This window comes from Lates calcarifer, linkage group LG13 (genome assembly GCF_001640805.2).
Source record: "Lates calcarifer isolate ASB-BC8 linkage group LG13, TLL_Latcal_v3, whole genome shotgun sequence".
NCBI classification, from domain to species: domain Eukaryota; kingdom Metazoa; phylum Chordata; class Actinopteri; family Centropomidae; genus Lates; species Lates calcarifer.
Genome location: NC_066845.1, coordinates 13,342,025 through 13,361,426, shown reverse-complemented (window position 1 = coordinate 13,361,426; position 19,402 = coordinate 13,342,025). Strand labels below are relative to the sequence as shown.

At 44.6% G+C, this 19,402-nt stretch overlaps 2 protein-coding genes across 6 annotated transcripts in view; one reads left to right on the top strand and one right to left on the bottom strand.

Annotated features, from left to right (window-relative positions):
- The window catches only part of mctp1a (multiple C2 domains, transmembrane 1a), a 133,311-nt gene extending 119,767 nt beyond the window's left edge, over positions 1-13,544 (top strand). For all 4 annotated transcript variants that reach the window (XM_018668601.2, XM_018668602.2, XM_018668603.2 and 1 more), the window contains 4 exons: positions 1,291-1,400; positions 2,601-2,710; positions 2,972-3,069; positions 10,346-13,544. In XM_018668601.2, coding sequence (XP_018524117.1) covers positions 1,291-1,400; positions 2,601-2,710; positions 2,972-3,069; positions 10,346-10,417 — 390 coding nt within the window. In that variant the 3' untranslated portion in view covers positions 10,418-13,544. The remainder of the gene's footprint in view (positions 1-1,290; positions 1,401-2,600; positions 2,711-2,971; positions 3,070-10,345) is intronic.
- A 367-nt stretch (positions 13,545-13,911) lies between these two features.
- Positions 13,912-19,402, bottom strand: part of slf1 (SMC5-SMC6 complex localization factor 1) — a 29,102-nt gene continuing 23,611 nt past the window's right edge. For both annotated transcript variants that reach the window (XM_018668598.2, XM_051075256.1), the window contains one exon: positions 13,912-14,864. In XM_018668598.2, the coding sequence (XP_018524114.1) occupies positions 14,368-14,864 (497 nt within the window). In that variant the 3' untranslated portion in view covers positions 13,912-14,367. The remainder of the gene's footprint in view (positions 14,865-19,402) is intronic.

Sequence of the window (19,402 nt, the reverse complement as noted above, 5' to 3'; positions counted from 1 at the left end):
AATTAACTTTAGTTATTCAAACAGCTGTGTAATATCCTTACCCTGCCCCCCCAAGCTTTATAAAATCCAGATTCTTGTCTGGACTATGAAGGTTTCTGGCATCTATAACTCAGTTTTTTCATTTGCAGTGTTTAACAAGTACTCTCAACAATAGGGGAAAAGGGCACATCAAGTCATTCATGGAGAGAATACCTGCAGCCCTGTATAGCTGTTTGTGTGTTGGCATGGTTACATAATGGAACTTGATAACCTTATAATGAATGAATGTTTCTTCAGATTCCCCTGCTATTGTCATATTGAAAGCTAACCACCCACGATAGTACCACTAGACACTCAAGTAACTGTAACTTTCTTCTGATTGTATTGAATAGTCCTCCTCTTCTTGTTATGCCCCCTTTTTGTCTCAGAAGCATGCCCACCAACCACATCCAGGCACAACCAGTCTGCGTGTTGATGTCCTCACTCAGCCAGCGGCTCTCGATCAGTCTCTGTCACCTCATTCTGTCCAGAGTCATCCTGTCCCTGCCTGTCAGTCAGTCAGCAGGCAGCTCGTTGACTGTTGCATGACTTCTTAAATTCTTCATTTTGTTTCAGTAAGAGGTGGGGGTGAAGGGGTGTGTATGTGTGGTGGTGGTGGTGGTGGTGGTGGTGGGGGGTTGATTTTAGATTGCCTGCCTAGTTTGTGGTTCCACCCCCCACCCCCAACTCCTCACAATACTCTCAAGTTCTCAACCATCAAAAGTTGAAAAGGAAGAGCTCTTCATGGTGGGTGACGGCGTTAATAAGGATGATAATGATGTCACGGCTGGTGACATCATCACAGTGTGCCAGCCAGCAGAACAAAAGAGGGCTCTACCCGGTCTTCCTAGCTGTCTTGGCAGCAGCAGAGAGAAAGAGAGAGAGAGGGAGAGCTCCCAAAGATTGATGTATCCATTCGGCTTTCAGTTTAATTCTGCCTCTCTATTCACATATTCAAATTTCCCTGTGTGAGCTTTTGTAAGGAGGAAAACATTTTGATTTGTTCTGCCGACTTTATATCTCTATTACTGCCTGGAATGAAAGCACTCCGTCAGTTCATGCAGGATATCTGGTGATTTGGCTCCCAAACTCCAAATCTTTGACGCTATTTAAAATGTATTGTTTTCGCAAAGATGCCTGTGCCCAGCCTCTGTCTTTTCTCTTCTCTCTCTCTCTATCTCCTCTTGTCTCTTCTCTGTCTCACCCCATCTCTTCCTCCCTCACCCTTGCTTTCTTTCTCCCTCGCCTATATCTCTATCTGTTCTCATGCAGGACTCGGAGAGAAAGGGCTTCATGAACAAGCTTTATGCCATTCAGGACGTGTGCATCAGCGTGCAGAATGCACTGGATGAAGTGGCCTCCTATGGCGAGAGGATAAAGAAGTGAGTCGTAAGCCCGCTCCTCGGCACCCGGCCCGCTCTGCTCTGCTCCGCTCCGCACGTCCTAGTGTTTTTTTTTCCACAGTGTCAGGTTGCCCCACTTCCCCTTGCCAGCCCTAACTGAGAATAACGCAGTGCTGCTCTCAGGAAACACTGCCAGCGTGACACCTACCCCTGAGACACAAACACAGGCAGTCGGTCTTTATGTCCATCACATCTCACTTAACCCTGCATGACCTAAATCATGTACATCCTTGATTCACTCATACACACAAAAAACATTTATTTACTGTGCACTCCTGCATACCCATGTGCCCTCACTTCCACATAAATACACCCAAAGCAAAGGGAAGGCTGGGGACTTTGTTTTGATTAAAAGTGCAGTGAGTCTGCGATCCTTAACATTGATGTGTCATTGTCCTGCCCACCGTCTTAGAGTTACATGTCAAAAAGCTGTCGCCAAATGTTGGCTTCAGAGAAATCCCCCCATTGTGGACCTTTTTACAGGAATTGTTAATTATATACCTTCCATGGAAAAGATGATTTAGACCCCTTGTCTGCAGAAAGACAACAGGGAAAAATACTAGAGGAAATGGGACTGTTACTCACAGGAAATGGGTGTTGATCACAGTTTTTTTCTCTCTCTCTGTTACATCATCAGTGCTGAAATCCCTGTGTAATGAACCACACCTGTCAACCTGTCTCTGAAGTTTGTTGATACTAAGCAGGACCTCATCTTCTGTGCCTGCTATTTTTGTATATTAAACTTGAAATGTTGTTAAAAATATATGGATAAAATAAGTTTGAAAAATTGTAATAGGGAAAGAGTTAGGCCACAGGTTCTTTCCTCAGTTGCGGGTAAAAACATTTTAAATCAAACTGAAACTGATGTGTGACCTGTATTTCTGTAAAGTTGAGAGCAGTTTTCTGATTAGACAGTGTGAACAGCATTGAGTCGTAGCCCAGTTTCACCCTGCAGTGTTGACCTGTAAGACTCTGGGTGAACTTATTTTCTTCTGTACAGTTCCAGTGAGTGTGAAGAATTTGTAGTGCAGAGGTGTCGAGATCAGCTTGTTTGGGTTGAAAAGTATTAAAATGCCCTCCCTGATTCCTCTTTATATTCTTTCTCAGCTTGTTTGGCTGGAGTGGTATTTGCCATGTCTCCTAATTTTTACAGTCCCCTTTTCCTACCTCTCTTTGCAGCACATTTAACTGGACTGTGCCTTTCTTAAGCTGGCTGGCTATTGTGGCTCTAGGAGTGGCCACCATCATCATCTACTTCATCCCTCTACGATACATTGTGTTGGCCTGGGGTGAGCTGATGTCAAAAATGTGTTATGATTATTTAAAAGTGCTGTAAGCATAAGTAATTAAATTTAAATTGTATAGTTAAATGTAAATACAGCATCTAAGTAAATCTGTGAAAGAGCATGTTTTATATACAGTATTGAAAATTCATGACACTCTCGGTGCGTGTTTTCAGGGAGTACAGCAATCATAAAGGTGTTAACGACTCGTACAGTGTGTGCTGATGTCCACTTCTGTACCTGCCCCTGCTGTTTTTCTTTCTACAGGGGTGAATAAATTCACCAAGAAGCTACGAGACCCTTACACCATTGACAACAACGAGCTGCTAGACTTTCTGTCCAGAGTGCCCTCAGATGTACAAGTGGTGGGTGAACTTTCCACTTTCATCTTTGCCTAATCTTTTCTATCTTTTTGACAACACATCTATCAGGCGCAGACGTGGGCAAGGGATAGGGCTCCTGTTATCATCTCCTCTATCTCTGTCTGTTTTCTTTCTTTCTCTTCTCAGCTGCTAGCTATTCACCGTTGTATTTTTCATGTAGGGTGAACCGGCTATCCATTGTTTTAGACACACAGACATCTAATCTAATTGTTTCAAAGTCCTTTCTGTGTTTTCCTATTAATAACTTCCTAGTCTAATTCAATTTCCACATACAAAGCTGGAGCTGTGTAATATGATAACAAGGTTAAGTGAGTTTAGTGCCCAGCATATAACTAGGTTGATTGACTCCATACACATACACTCACATGCAATTACAGTTAGCTGTTGTTTCCCAGCTATGCTAGTAATTGGAACAGAGTGTAAACCAACAGTTAACCAGCCCCATGCGGTTTTGCTTCTACATTAACCGTGAGATCAGATTAACTCTGTGGTTGAAGACTACAGATGCTTCGTTAGGTAAAGTATATTTGTGTAGATGTGTTTGCATGTGTGTGTATGTAATGTAACGTGCTGTGCTGCTCAGGACAAAGTGCATTTTAAACTGCAATTAAGCGGCAGCTTGTGAAAGTCGTTGTGTTACCCAGCACCGATGGTGTCCGCTGTGGCCGTTAAGCCCTGCTGTGTTGAGTTCAATACACACACACAGATACACACACGTGCAGGCTGAAGCTGAACGACCCGGGGCCACATCAGACCAATCCCCTGCCACATCAGTGCTGACACACTTCCTCTTTGATCGCTTGTTGCCCGCAACTTCTTTCATCTTTACAGGGTCATAATCCTTGCTCCCCTACACACCCCTGCCAGCCCCCTGTGTTCTCGCTCCTTTCGTCCTCGTGCAGTTTTACAGTTTCATAGTTTACTGGGGCCTGCTGCAGCAGTAGGCACAAGGCAGGTAGCCACTGGCTTAAATGAGCCCAAGCTGTCCCCTCTGGTAAAGTGCAGCCACCTTACACACCTGGAACCTGGAGGAGCGGAGTGGTGAGGGGGCCCAGGCCCGGCAGGTACGAGGCCTTTACAAGGCCCCTAATGAGGGCCTGCTGGCTAGGGAAGGTGGGGGCAGACACGTTGCTCTGGTCTGGTGCCCGTGCTGCTGGAGTTGTGCCTACTGTATAAGTAAGACTATAAGTGCTACTGTAACAGTTATTGCTGCAGCTGGAGGAATGGTAATTGTTGCCAGGTTTCACTGACAGTTTGCAGGTTTATTGAGTAATGTGGGTGAAAGACCAGGGGAGAGGGGTAAGAATTGATATTGGCAAGGAAGGTTGAAAATGGAAATGGAAAAACGGGAGGAGGAATGACGACAGAGAGTGCAAGAAGAGTTAACTTATTGTTGGAGATGACTGGTTTGATTATTGTATCAATAAAATAAGGTCAAGTTAGACAAGTTGCTCAGTCAGCTGATGAAGAACAGACCTGTGCCAATCACTTTCTCATTGACTCAAAAGGATAGTTTTCTATGAAGAAACGCTGCTCTGCGGTCGTTGGCTAAAAACAGACCAGAACGTTCTGCTCTGTGGTGCATCCCGCCGCTGCCTCCGGTGGTGGGTTCACCTCATTGCCTGCCCCCGCCTTACTGGGTCAAAGCCGTCTGTGGGGATTAAGCCCTTGAGGCTCTCGGATGATGCAGAGAGGTGCTGGGGTCCAAATGGAGCGTCCCCTCACGGGCACGTGTCCATGGCACCCACTGGCATTGGTGCAGGGGCCTACTATGCCTGACACCCTGGATGACTAATGAAGTGCTATTTCAGGGCCCCGGTGTGACCTAACACACATACATAATCACACACACACACATGCTCTCCCAGCAGTAGTGCATGTGAGGTGGGTTGGGGGTGTTTCAGGGTACTGTTCCGCATCATTTGGAGGTGCTTCGGTGCAGCCAGAACTGATGAGGTTCTAATGACTTTATATACAAAGGGCAACCACACTGGGCCATAGTCCATCATAACATATATAGCTGTACAGCAACACGGCAACTGTGGAACAGTTTCTCAGTTTTCTCATCTTTCATTACTCTTTATACTGTTCAAGTACATAAAAGAAACTTTGCATTTATCAGCAACAACATTAATTTCTCATTAGTTGTTCAGGGTTAGCGGAAGGTACTTTACTCTTGCAAACCAGGCTTTTCAAATCACTGACACTGGGCCCCTAACAGCACTGTCAAAGACCCTTTAAAAACTAAATCCCCAGTGGTGCATGGAAGCTGCAACAGGCAGAGCTACCTTTTTACCATCTGAACAGTTTACTTAAATCATTATGTCCCCCTGTGAGCAGCAATGTTAAAGGCTGGCGTGGTGTGTAATGCATGCGTGCATGAAGAGTCACCATCCCTCTCTGGGTAACAGTTTGTTGTATCTGGTTTGGATCTTTGACCAGTGTAAGCTATCTTTACAGTCATTATCAGGGAATCCTTCATGTCCTCTTAAACGAGGCCAAGCTGAGCACCTTTATAGTGCTAAGTATTCCCTACCTGGCGTTTTGGAGGTGTCAGTGCACTAGTATGTTTTACGACACCATTAGCCATGTGAGCTTCGGAGTGCATAAGTGGGGCCAAGGCAATTAGCATGCCAAGTGGCCCTTTATGATTGGTGTAAAGGAGCCGGATCAAACCCCCAGTACAAAAATAAGCATGAATTCCAATTTAGCGCCTAATGAACAGCAGGGAGTTGGGTTAATATTTTTAGACAGCATTTATGTTGGGGATGAAGTCTCACTGGACGTACAGGGGTCAAAGGCAGGATAGTTAAAGGTTGAAACGTTGCCAGATGCCATCACTCACATCTGCCAGAGGTCTCTCTCTCCTCTGCTTTGTCCTTCCCCAGTTTTGTGACAAATTTAAACATTTCACTGGAAGTGGCCAATTAGTCACTATTCAGTATGTGTCGTGCCACAGCAGCTAATAGGCAAAACTTTCCTTACTTTGTAGTTTTTTCCCCCTTTTTAGCTCACTGGCTTATGTCACCTTGACATGCCTTTTTCTTTCCCAACAATAGACATGAGTGCTGAATCCTCCGATCTGCAGATGTCTGAACTGTACACAATAGTTCTTTGGAAACATTTAATAACCCTTATGCTCCGTTAGGCATCACATGAGATGAAACCTGCTGAGTTCTGTGCTCTCTGGAAAGGACGAGAAAACAGAATAACACAGTATCATTAAAATGTAGCAACCATTTATTTACTTGCCTGTTTGCCTTTTTTTTTTTTTTTGCTCACTGTCACCCACCTTGGTTTCGCCTTGTCTGTCTGCCCACACCGGCATCATCAAAACATCGTCAAAAGTTCAATGGGAGAGGGGAGAGAGAGAACGAGAGACAGTGAGAGAGCGAGAGAGGGAGCAGGTCCCGGGATGCTTTGTGGGTAACACCGTTAAACGAAGCACGATGCACGGTACACGGCGCCCCTTCAGCAGAGCGCACTTCAAAGCCTGTTTTGCACTTGTACTGTCAACATTTGGGATAGGAGAGGAGAGGAGCGAGGGTGGAGCAGCCTTTGAGCAGCGCTGGGTCTTTACCCACTGCCTCTCCTGTCGATGTTCCCTTTAAGCTCCCCGCTCGTGTACCAAATTGCTTATGTGCTCACCGCATTACCTCACTTTTTACTTTCACCCAATTCCGGTTTCTTTTATTTTGCTAACGTCCCACTTTTTCCTCGCCTCCTCTACCTTTTCCTCTGTTTTTGACTTTAACTAGCTCTTGTTGTCTGCATTTGCCTGTGTGTGTGTGTGTGTGTGTTATTAGGTGAGGTGAGCGGGGAGCCAAGGGTATAGCATCAGGCAGGCCTGTCACCCGTAAGGTGGAACCACACCTGTGACGCATGAGCCCCATTTCTCCTGGCTGGCAGCTCTTCACAGAAAAAACTCCTGTTTGATTGAGATATTGTTTTTTTTCCTGCGCCCTTCCTTTTTGTCGGTCCCCTTCGCTACTCTTCATGAGAAACAAAACCCTATTTTCTACTGACATGCAAACTTTTCTTTGTGTGTCTGTACTGACAAAGAGTTTTGTTTGGACAGGAATGTCAATGCGCAGAATTAAATTGCTGTATTTCCTTTTTGCTGCTGTAGGCGTTTGGCCGTATAATGGGACCACTAACAGCCAGTGATCCTGTACAATACCTGTCCCACTTTTGGATCCATGGTAGCTCGTTTGAAGCTTGAAGCAAACAATGAGCGAGAATGAGCTTTATATGGAGAAACATTTCAGTAACAGTGTATTTTTTTGAATTTGCTTGCAATTATCTGATATTAACAGATATATGGTCGTGTTACTGCGCTACATGCAGATGTGCTGTTATCCCTTTACTCATGAGTGAATTAAATCATTCAACCACTCACTCACATGTTCATCCATGAATGCACCGCTGTCATTGATCGCAGTCAATGTGGGCACTCTGCCAGGACTGCCACGGTCCCTTAACGAAACTACCACTGCACACACACATTCACACACACACACACAGATGGGGCCATATAAACCCCTTACTGTCCCTTGGGTTTTTGTTCCGTTGTCTGCTTTAGTTGGCAGGGCTATAAAAGGATCCACACCCACATGAGAACAGTATCTGTCATCACCCGAATGTCCACAGATCTCCCTCTGTCTCACCCAGTCTCCTCTTCTCTCTCATTGTTTTCTCTCCTGTTTCCTTTGTTGGTTTGTCCCGCTCTCTGCCCTTCCTCCCTTCATCTTTCTTGTATATTTCTGTCCTTTCTTTCTCCCCATCATTCCCTTCCTCCCTTGTTTTCTTCACCTGGATTGCTTCCTCGTCACCTTTCTCCTGGTCTCTCCTCTCTCTCACTGTATCCAACAAACCGGTTGTATTTGTACAGCTGTTTAGTAGGATGTTAGTTTGTGGACAGTGAGGAATCAGTACAGTCTGGCTGCCTAGTGAGGCGTAGAGAGCAACACATGCTGGCCTAACCACCCTGTAAGCACCTTAACGGGACATTGGTGACCACCACTGTGAGACAGAGGAACAGAAATACCACACTGTACATGTGTTTACGTGCAGTGTGTGGATTTTAATGATGCAAGATTGGCTGGGTATTGTGTTTCTGTGTGATGTGGGAGGTGCGGGGGTGTTTGTGTGTACATATCCTTCGCTGGTATTCATATGTGTATGCATGTGTCTTCTTTTTTAGCACACACACACACACACACACACACACACACACACACACACACACACACACACACACACACACACATTTCAGACATCTCAGATTTGTGCATTGTAGGCAGAGGATACTGGAAAGCGTCAATGAAGCGACAGTGGGAACCAGTAGAAGATGGATGATAAAGGCTCGTTCCCAGCCAGCACTGAGAGACGCTGCTGTTCCCGTCCACAGCAGACAGACCCACCATGAGGCAGAACAGAGAAACCATATTGACGTCAGTTTGTTGTCTGCCTGGAGAATCAGAGAGGGTGTCAGTCAGTCAGACAGGCAGAGTAGCCTACAGTACATCAGCCTAGGAGGGATCCCACAGACAATACTGGCTCTTTGGTGCTGTGACTGTTAAGTCTCGTCTTTTTTTTTTTTTTCTCTATTAGTATTCTGATTCAGTGGCTAGTGTATGTCAGTGTCTTGAATCTGTCTAGGCTAGTGACTGTATTTGTGTGTGCACGCACATGTGTGTGTACTTCTGAAAGAGAGAGACTGCCAGAGTGACAGTCTCTGGTTGTTGACACTCAGCCACTAAGATGATGTTGCATCCGAGTGTCCATCAGTTAAGAGCAGTTTCTTTCTAAACTCTTCTCACCCTCTTTGCAAAGCATCACGTCTAGTGGGAATCATTTCCCTCTGGGAGAAATTGGTGATGCTCCCTCAGTGATAACACTGAACCTGTTCTGAGGGGATTTCAATGTGCCACTAAACTATCTGTTTTAAAAAAAATACTTATGGCATTTTGAGAAAGTCACTTATTTGCTTTTTTTGCTATAAGATATATAAGAAGATACCACTCTCATACGTGTTCCCCAATTATGAAGCGTTAGCGGCTGGTTAGCTTACCTTAGCAAAAGACAGGACACAGGGGGAAGGAGTTCTTGGCAAGCAAATAAGTGTATTTGCTGAAATGGGAAACTGTTTCTTAGACTACGTAATCAGTACGTTTTGGTCAGCTTATACTTAACAAACATAACACAAGGCTTTAAAGAAAATACAGTTCTGTTTTATTCTGCATTTAGAATTCTGTGCAGCTGCTAGACTTTTCTCTTTTCCTCCAGCTGTTTGATCAGCTCAGATCTTCTCTCGTGTCCACTCATTATTGAGAAGAAGGGAAGCTCCACATAGACAGACTAACTGCACTTGAGCCAGTCTGACTGGGAAGAGAAAGACGTAGAAAGAGATTTATGTTGTCCTTTTTTTCCTAGTTTTTTTTTTTTTTTTCTTGTACAATGAATGATGCAAACACAGTGAAAATCTCTAGTGTGCTGGTTTGTTAACCTCTCTGGCCAGTAGATTGCATGCATGAATGCTGTCTAATGCACGTTTGTCAGAGAAGTAAGTCTGTCTGCCTGACTTTTATAATTGGCTCTTCATTCAACTTCACAGAAACAGAAAGAGTACATGATTTTGTGCCTAATTACAAAGCACAGTATATGTCAAGCTACATGTGTTCAGTAATGTGTTGATACTGTAGTAACTATAACTAGCAGCTATGCACAGACTTTGGTTTTCAAAGGGTTACAGTGCATTTTTTTTCCTACCTTCTGTCTCCTTCCCATCTCTCTGCCCTTTCTCTCCTCACCATCTTGCCATGCTGAGATGACTCTGTTGTCTCTCCAAGCTTTCCCATGAGCCCTTGCCCTGTTCTCTGTTTGTTTGTGTGATCCCTTCCCCTAGGCCACTGTTCCACATCTGTGGAAGTATGTGTGTACGTGTATATTTGTGTGCGTCCGTGAGCGAGCACAAGTGTATTTGGTGCTTTGAACAGTGTACGCGGATTGTGTGTGTGTGTGCATGTGAGTGTCTTCATGTGCATCTGTGTATGTGTGTGTGTGTGTGTGTTGTAATCAGTGTGTAATCCCTTCCCCGAGGCCACTGTTCCACACAGCTGGACTCAGAGAGCCTCTGGAGGGTTTCTGTGCTATTCAAGCATCCTTTGCTCTTTCCACCTGACCGGGTGGTGTGTGTTTGTGTGTGTGTGTGTGCATGCGTGTGCGCTTTAATGTGTGTGCGTGTGTGTTTTAACAGGTGCAGTACCGAGAGCTGAAACTGGATCCCAATCCCAGTCCAAATAAAAGGAAGAAAAACAACCCCGGGTAGATGACTGTGTCCGCCCACCAACTCCTCTCTTCTCCACTTTTCTTCTCACTGTCTATTACTGGACACTGAGGAGCAGAGGAAGACGGCTGTGGACCAGCTCAGCTCAACTGTCCTTCCTTTTTTCTTTCCCATTTTCCTCTCTTAACCCTTTTTTCTGTCTTTAATTACTCGTGATGTACAGTACAGTTTCCTGATGTGTAATTTTTGTATAAAACAAGACAAGAAATCCCTTGAATTATTATCTCCATTATGCTTTTGATTGATTTTAAACACGAGGGGGGATGATGGCTGGAATGACCTTTTTATCAGCCGTGTGAGCCACTCTCCTCGTTTCTTCTCTCCATCACCCTGACAGCTCGGTGGACTCTGTCCATTCGCTTGCCACAAGTGTCACACAATGAGTAAAACGACTTTTAACATTTATACTCATGGTTCCAAAAAAAATATTTAGTGCATCCATGTTTATCAAAATATAAGCCTTACACTAACATTCAGCATTATCACTCTGCAAAGGACTTTAAGTTTTTTTGCTCATTGTAGTTATTTAGTGATTTTTAGTAATATGTTTATATTTTCTAATTGTTTTTGTACTGAAGTATCTTTTCTTTCCTTCCCTTCTTGGATGTGGTAATGATGTTATGTTCACTGGCAGTAATTTGGATCGCCTGCACTTAACTCAGCCAGCCAAGTTGATTAGCAATTATGGTGGTAGCCTCCAGATATGTCCTTCTACACAAACACAAAACTGGACCAACAAGCTGAGGGCTTGTGGTGCTATCTGTCTGTGCTTTCATACAATGGCCAAATTAGCTTTTTTAAAGACTTGACTCCAAAACAAACAAACAAAAATATAATTTAATAAAATAAAATAAAAAAATCAAACCACTGTGGACAGTGAAATTAGTTAAGTACAGTGAGTCTGTATTTCTTAAAATAGATTGCGATTGCATAATCATCATTAAATAGTACCCACAGGAAAAAAGAACAACACTGGTAAGTATTAGGCAGTTGGTTTGATGCCCTGAACATTTATCGCTATTAAATGCCCAGATAGCTTAGCCTCGCTTAACCTGTTAAAAACATGTCAAAGCCACCATCAGTCAGTCAGACAGTCTGTCAGGAGGCGCAGCCGACTGGGCCTTCTGCTGTCGTGGTGTTAATATAGATGTCACCCAGTTTATGCAGAGTGTCGCCAGGCAGGCAGGCCTTTAGGCAGCTGCAGCCCTAATCTTGTTTGAAAGGCTGGTCTCCTTTCCTCTCGTCTCCCCGTGTGTTTGCCTCGGCGGCCACACACGAAAGCGTTCACATAAGCATGAGAATGCATGCACACACATACACACACACACACACACACAAAAAAAAAAACTCTCACGTGAATAAACAGCTCCCGTACCGATACCGTACCTACTTGTGCACAGATGAAAACATAACATCCCATTTGAACAGGCACATTCTCTCAGGCACACACATACACACAAATATGCTCTCTGTGATGCTGTGCCCCAGGCTGGCCGCCCTCTCCATCTGCCCCACCTCCTGTGCCCACAGCTCAACTTTGATCTGTCTTTCCAGAGACAGAGGCTTGTATATGTGAACTGTGCAAGAGTGTTTGCGTATACACGTTTATGCAATCAAAGACATGTTGCTTTTCTCAGCGCTGGTGTGTGTTACAATTGTATCTCCCCTCCAGCTGTAGACTGATGCGTAGATTTAGTCGGTCGGTATGTGTGTGCATGTGTGTGTGTGTGTGTGTGGTGTAGCAGACGTGCCAGCTGTTATTTGGTGTGCTGGTGTAGAGGGCCGTCAGCTAGATGAGCAGCAAGTCGCTGTGTGACAAGACAAGGCTCTAAGGGGACTTAGGCCTGAGATGTCAGGGACGGAAGGATATGTGTGTGCGTGTGTGTTTTATGCTATTTCAGATCCGTCTTCCCAGCCTCTCTCCGTTTGCTCTCTCTGCGGTTCCCTCATTCGTCAGTGAGCGGGGTTGCGACCCTGTCTGAAGGGACGGTCTCCTGGGCTTCTAGTTGAGCATCTGTTGAAAGATCACAGCTCAGGCTACATTTGAGGAGGTCTCCTCTCATCCTACTGATCCCTGCCTCCACCCCCTGCCACCACATCTTTTTGTTCCCTTTTACCCCCTTTGTCTGTCTGTTTGTCTGTCTTTCCGTCTATCTTTATCACTCCTCAGCCCCCTCAGCAGCAATTCGAGCTCTCTTCTGCCATTTTGTCATCCTCTTGTTCTGCCTGTCTGTCTGCATGCCATCACCTCTCCTGCTCTGCTGCCCGCTCCCTCCCTCTTTACCCATCCATCTCCATGCTTAAATATCAACAGGCTCGGATCCGTCACTCCAGAGGGCCATTGATTTTGTTTTGTTGTTTTGAGGAATCCACTTGAAAGACAATAACAGACTGTCCCCCAAGAGCAGCGTCGCAGACTGATTATAGCCTCCTCAACAAACACACTCTGTGGCTTGTGAAGGATGGCTTTTTATAATGCCTGAAGGGACTGTTTGAATACCTGATACGTATATGTTTACTACTGTATGTAGTTATTTTACAGCAAATTGTGGTGACTATTGTGTGGTATTGCATCCGATACTGTCTTCTACTTTTTTTTGGTCATTTATTATTTGGTTTTGGCTCTGTTTGCAAGCAAACCAAAGTGTTTTTATTTTGTATGTTGAAGAGAAAATACATTATATAAAGGAATGTATCAGACTGACAGCTGCAAAGGAAAAAAAGCACTTTTATTTGCACCAGTTTGAAATGAGACTTTATTTTTTAAATGATACTGTACATAGCCAACTACTTATTAATTTATGGTTGTATTTTATACAGTATGCCTGTTGATGGTCTGGTGATATTATAAAGTAGGTGTATGCCTGCCTCATTTTTTTTAAGATCTGTCTTTTTCCGCCTGCAACGTTGCCTGCCTGTGACATCATCTTCATGTGCCCAGTTCTGACCAGTGACATGAGCTGAGACGTGAGTAGGTCAGGAGGGGTGAAAGAAAATATGATGTATATTTCTGGTTTGAGAAATTAAATGCATCTGATGTATGTTGCTTATTTTGAAAAAAAAGGAAAGAAAAGACAAACATGAGATTAAATATTTTTTATCATCTTCACAGTGTCTGGATTATTGCAGAAACACTGGCGGCAGCAAAGGGAATATAGGGCTGTTCATCTCAGCCTCAGACACCGACTACGCTCACAGTTCCACCCCCCCACCCTGTCGCCCACTCGACCCACCCCAACACGCAGATCTAATCCCCTTCATTCGTGTTCAGCTTCAGGAAGTGGCTCATTTCTCACTGCTGTCTGTGTGGCTGAGACCCCGAGTTCACATTGGTGCCTCAAGCATCTCAAACCGGGACGACTTCTGTGAGAACTGGTTTAAACTTTTCCACTGTGGCCCCCACATGAAGCTATTACCAGCAGCTACCAATTCCCCCCTGACTTGCTGGTTATAAAATACTAGACACTACAGTGTGGTAATGTAACAATCAACTGATTTATGTTCATTTATTTTGTTATAAATAATAATTGACACACAAAAAACAATTTCATCTTGAAACATTCAGAAAAATAACTGTAGAAAACTAGAGCTTGAGGTAGTGACAGGCTACACAGAAATGTTAGTGTTCCTATAAAACATGCAACTGAAAACATTCAACATAAATACATTTTTGGATTTCAGAAATATTTGCAAAGTATAAAACATTTTAAACCAAAACAAGGTAGCAGAATATAACCAAACCATATCATAGTTACAATCAGCTGCTTGCCCAAGGCATACATTCACAAAAAGCCAAAACATGATTTTTGCCAGTGCAGATATTTTAAGGCCTCATTGAACTGCAAGACCATGTAATGAACAGTTTTATTTTATCTGGCACAGACACCCTTTTGCCCCTTTGGTTGTGCATTTAAGTATTTTACAGTGTTCTGTCACAGATCAGCCATCAGAGCATCTCCCAGAGATTTTAAATTCTCCAGCATCTCCATTAGGAACATTGTGTTCTGTCCCTTGCACTCCTTCACAGCCTGAGACACCTGTCCCAGGTACCTCCCTCTGCTGAGCTCCAACAGTGTGTCTGCGTCTTCCACCAACCTGACTACCCGCTGGTCCGTCCAGCCCAAAGTAAGTTTTTGGAAGGAGTGCGTCTCCAGGGCCCTGACCAACCTGTAGGCCAGGCTGCGGGCCCTGTCGCTGGGTGGCGCGTGGTCACACAGGGCCCTCTCCTGCTGGTAGGAGGAAATCAGGTGGGCCAGCAGGGAGGATCCGGCCTCCAGGAGGGGAAGGTTCGAGACCTTGGTCACTTTGTTTCTCAGGGCGGAGTCGCCGACCTGCGCGCTGTGGAGGAGCTCCTCCCTTTGAGTTGTTGTGGAGACCAGATCCAGTGCAGTCCGCCCGTCTTCATCGGCCTGCTGCAGGAGAACTGAGCCTGGAAGGGACGGAGGTGTACAGAATCACATCACACACCCTTGTCTTCCTTTGATTACAGACATATCTATCACCGCTCGAGGCTACTACACACTCTTTGCAGGTGTACATAGAGCACACGACAGCTTGCATTTCCACAATGACATTGCTGCACTTGAAAAGACAGTATGCATGGGTTAAGAGGGAACAACCTGAAATGAACCCGACTCCAAATGTTTGCCTGAAAATACTTTTGATACTTAGAAGAGGGGAGTAGTTTTTAATTGTTAATGCCACAGAACGTCAACTCAACCAAATACTTCATCAGTACTATACAAGGACAGGAAGAGGGTCTTTAAGAGCTCTGTTGACCAGCATGTATAGGCACTTTGAACATGTCACAGCGTTCACACACCACGACAAAACAGAAAATCTAAAATGCAGACACTATTTAAACATTTGAACTGCCCAGTATTCTTCAACTTTCACTAAAGTTCATCTTAAAGTTGCCTGTTTTAAAGCAATGAAGGATGTGCTTGTAAGAAAATTTGCATTTGGCAACGGACGTGAAAGGGAACCTAATGAAGTTCTCAGAAGATTTGATCTGATTTTAAATGTTGACTTTTAAAGTGGCACATTGGCCTGAGACTTGGAGGTTAATGAGTCCAATGTAAACAGCCAGCTGAAGCATCAGTGACACAGATCACACTGACGTGCAGCCAAGCTACCGTGGGGTGCCGCATCATTATCAAATAAAAAAGAGACACCACATGGGTCAATGGCAGGACACAGCAACAGATATAAATAGTACGCAGACAGACACACACAGGAACACATATGTTATACAGTACACACATGCTACAGCGAAGTGGGGAGTGTAAGCGAACAGCTGTTTTCCCACTGGGCCTCAGTGCCAGCCAGGGCTTTTAGCTCACTTCAGCACTAACTTCAGCTGACACCTTGTCTTAACGGTGTGACTGGGCGGGTCACTTTGTATTTGTGTAAAAGGCGCAGAGGGTTAGTGACCTGATAAAGGCTCTGCTTTCCCGTTAGTTTTTTCGATGTAAAGCTGTGAGTGAGCTCGTCGTCATTGTCAGCGACACGGGGAGCTGCTCGGGGGTGACAAACTCGCAACAGACCTTGACTGTGACATCAGAAAATTGCTCTGTTAAAAATTCGCACTTTATAGTGTAAGGGGTTTGAAAGGACGATTTGTAACAGCAAAGTTACGCGTGAATCCAAATCACTTACGACGGGGCTACAGATGCTGCGCTGAGGCTTGTGTTTCAGTGAAAAACAGTAGTATTATTTTAGTGAAAGAGGCACATCCACTTCATACACTAAGTACAACTTTCCAATACATTCGAAACATCTCCAGTAACCTTGATTTTGCCCTTTTAGCCCCGCTTCACTACATTCAAACTGAATGTGACAGTCACAGCTGAATGTAACACTTTTTTTCTCCCCTCTTAAGATGCCTGCAAAGTTATAATGGTGACATTTACCATCTCCTCTCTCTACTCTTCTGCTTTGTCTGTTCAGACTGAGAGCCATTTTCCAGTGTCAGACGGTCCCGTGCGCACTTAGCCTACATGGAGCAGGTCGAGTCAAGTGTGAGCCCTTTGTTTGCTTTCAGATAGACCCATTTCTATGGCAAACTGCTCTTGATGGTGCTTGACTGTTCAACCTCGGCAATGCTGCTGCCACTTGTGAGTGAGTTTACGGCTCTGTGGAGGCTTGGTGTGACACACACACGGCTGAAAGGCTGCTTGATACCGCTGCTGGCAGTTGTTTCTGTTTGACAGACACTGCAGGGCTGCAGGAAGCACGACATTTTAAAGGAGGGACAATTCTGTGTGTGTGGCGCATCCTGACATAAACCACACTTACCAAGCCTCCAAAATGCCATTTTGACAAAAAGACAGCCTTGTTTTAAATGACACTATTTATAAAAAAAAGTAGTTCAAAATGGAACGTTATGAATTCTGAAATTGCTCTCCATCTCTCTGCCTGCCACAGAACTAACACTGTGCGTAGCAGTTATGAGATAATCGGTGAGAGCTCACGTAGCTGTTAGCGGGGAAGGTCAGCGCTCATCTACCTTTTAGTGCTTCAAGCCTGAGTGGCAAAAACTCAATCTGCATAAATTGTGGCATTAATCTACATAAACTTTTACATAAGCGGGGAAATTTCAAATGCAGGGGTCAGGCGTCGGGGGCAGCAGTCAAGGACGTAAGAGCACAGATTTGATCAAAGTGGCCACAAGAGAAAGGCAGAGGGGAGGGAGACAGAGCGACGTGGTGTATGTGTGAGTGTGTGTGTGAGAGAGAGACAGAGAGAGAGAGAGGGGTTGTTCACAGCAGGTCATAATCACCAGGTTTCTATAACAAGCTGTCCTCGCTATTACGCTCATCCAGTAGGAGTGGCTGTAATGTGTGAAGCTGACCACAGTGTGACACATTGTCAAAAAGATTCAGGTCCACCAGAATGTGGATATTAAAAAAAAAAACAACAACAAAAAACGTTACTTTAGCACCGCTTTCAGACACACCGACACATGCAACACCATGTCTGCAGAAAAATGGATCCATCTTTGTCACTTCTAGATGAGCACAAAAAAGAAGGAAAGAAGACTGAGGCTATTTTTCTTTATAATACCTCCTGTTCTGTGCATTCCTTTGAGAGGACCAGCCTTGGGACTGAGCTCTGCAAGTGGCTTTTAAGCCTGGACCATGAACCTGGGAACTCTGTGGAGTGTTTTCAACCAAAGGTGAAGAAGGGAAAAAGATGAAGGGAGGAAAAGGTTTTCTCTCCCACTCCAAGTTCCAATTCTTTTCCTTTTCATCAAAAACGATTGCAGCAGTTCTCTCTTCAGCTGGCACAACACATGGGCATTGTGACTGCTATATAATAAATAAAGATATGAAAAATCAAATACGTGCAGGGAATACATACTTACGTAGTGTGTGTGCGCATGAACTAAATTTCTAAATTGCTTTACACCAGTCACTCTTGAAATGCATGAATACTGTGCATCAGTTAAATAAGATGAAACTCCCACAGTACGTTCTCCTCTCATGGGAAAATGGCTTGTTGCAGCAGCAAAGATATGTAAATGAACATAACAGAAATAGGGATAATTTAAGCATAAAGCACCAGACAAAGCAGCACTTACACTACAAGTCAGATTCCCAATTACAACTGTATTGTCAAACAGGAGAAACCTTGTTGCACCAGCGGTGTAAATGTACAGTAACCTATAGAAAATCTTTCCCTTTTCTCTCCTCTTGTAAAAAACTGGGTATGGTTCTAAAGCTGAAAACACAAATTCCACCCAAAATAAAGCAACGCCAATCTGCTCCAGCACTTTCAATCTAATCCACCTGTCACTCTTCTCAACTACAGTGCTGTTTGCTCACTCAAGTGTACGAGATGCAAGTTGTCGGCGTGAGGGAGAGAAAAAGGAAGACTGAGAAGCGCTCCCCGCTGCCGCCACCACCGCCGCCACCGCCGCCACGTCAAACCCGCCTGCCAGACAGCCTCCAACCAGAGGTATGACACTGGTGTGGGGAGGAGAGGGCCCCTGCAGCACGGCCCTGGGCTCGGCTTGCCTTAAAGCACGCAAGACTGTCTGTATGGCTGTGTGTTTGATTGTAGATCTGTCTGCCTGAAAGCTAAGTGTGTGTGTCAGTGTGTCTGCTGTCACATTTGCATTTTTACCTGCCTGACTTTCTCCTTTTTATTTCTATTAAGCATCAGATTGTGTGTTTTGCTTTTCCAGGAATTTCTCCTCCTCCCTCTCTATACTGTGCTCCTATGTTTCATCCATTGGACAAGAGAGTCAGTTGCTCTTTATTATTCATCATTGGATATAAAACGCGCTGTAATGTTCCAACTCACAGCTCAACAGCACTTAATACAGACGTCAACGGTCATAGCCAGTGCTAAATTACATATTTTCTAACATAAGACCTGAAAATAACATCACATACTGTTTATAATATAATACACACATGTACACATACGTACACACACACACACACACACACACACACAGAGTTATGAGATTAGAGGCAGGGGGATGGTTTTGGTGCAGGGACGGCGACTGAAGTGAATCCAGGTATTGGCGCTGGGTGTCAGATATGCTGCAGTGGAGATAAATACAACACCTGGGGGATTACATGAGAGCACAGGGTAATTACACCATCCTTTATGTGTATGTGTGAGTGTGTGTACGAATGTGAAAATACCCTGCAAAGACCTCAGCTCTGAAGCTACAGCAGAGGGAGGGAATTCACATGCCTAGCAAAAGCCACTGCCTGATGCACCAGCCAGATGCAGTCTGCAACACACACACACACACACACATACACACACACATGTTCACATACACACGCATACATATACATACTGAGCGCAAAGCCCTTTGGCCTTTAGAGGGCAGGCGAAGACAAGAAATATAAAAGCAAGAGTGGAGGAAGGGAAAATTGGCGCAAAAAGAGGGAGGGAGGGAGGGAAGGAAAGAAAGATGCAGTGCTCCCTCCCCCTATGTCTCTCTCT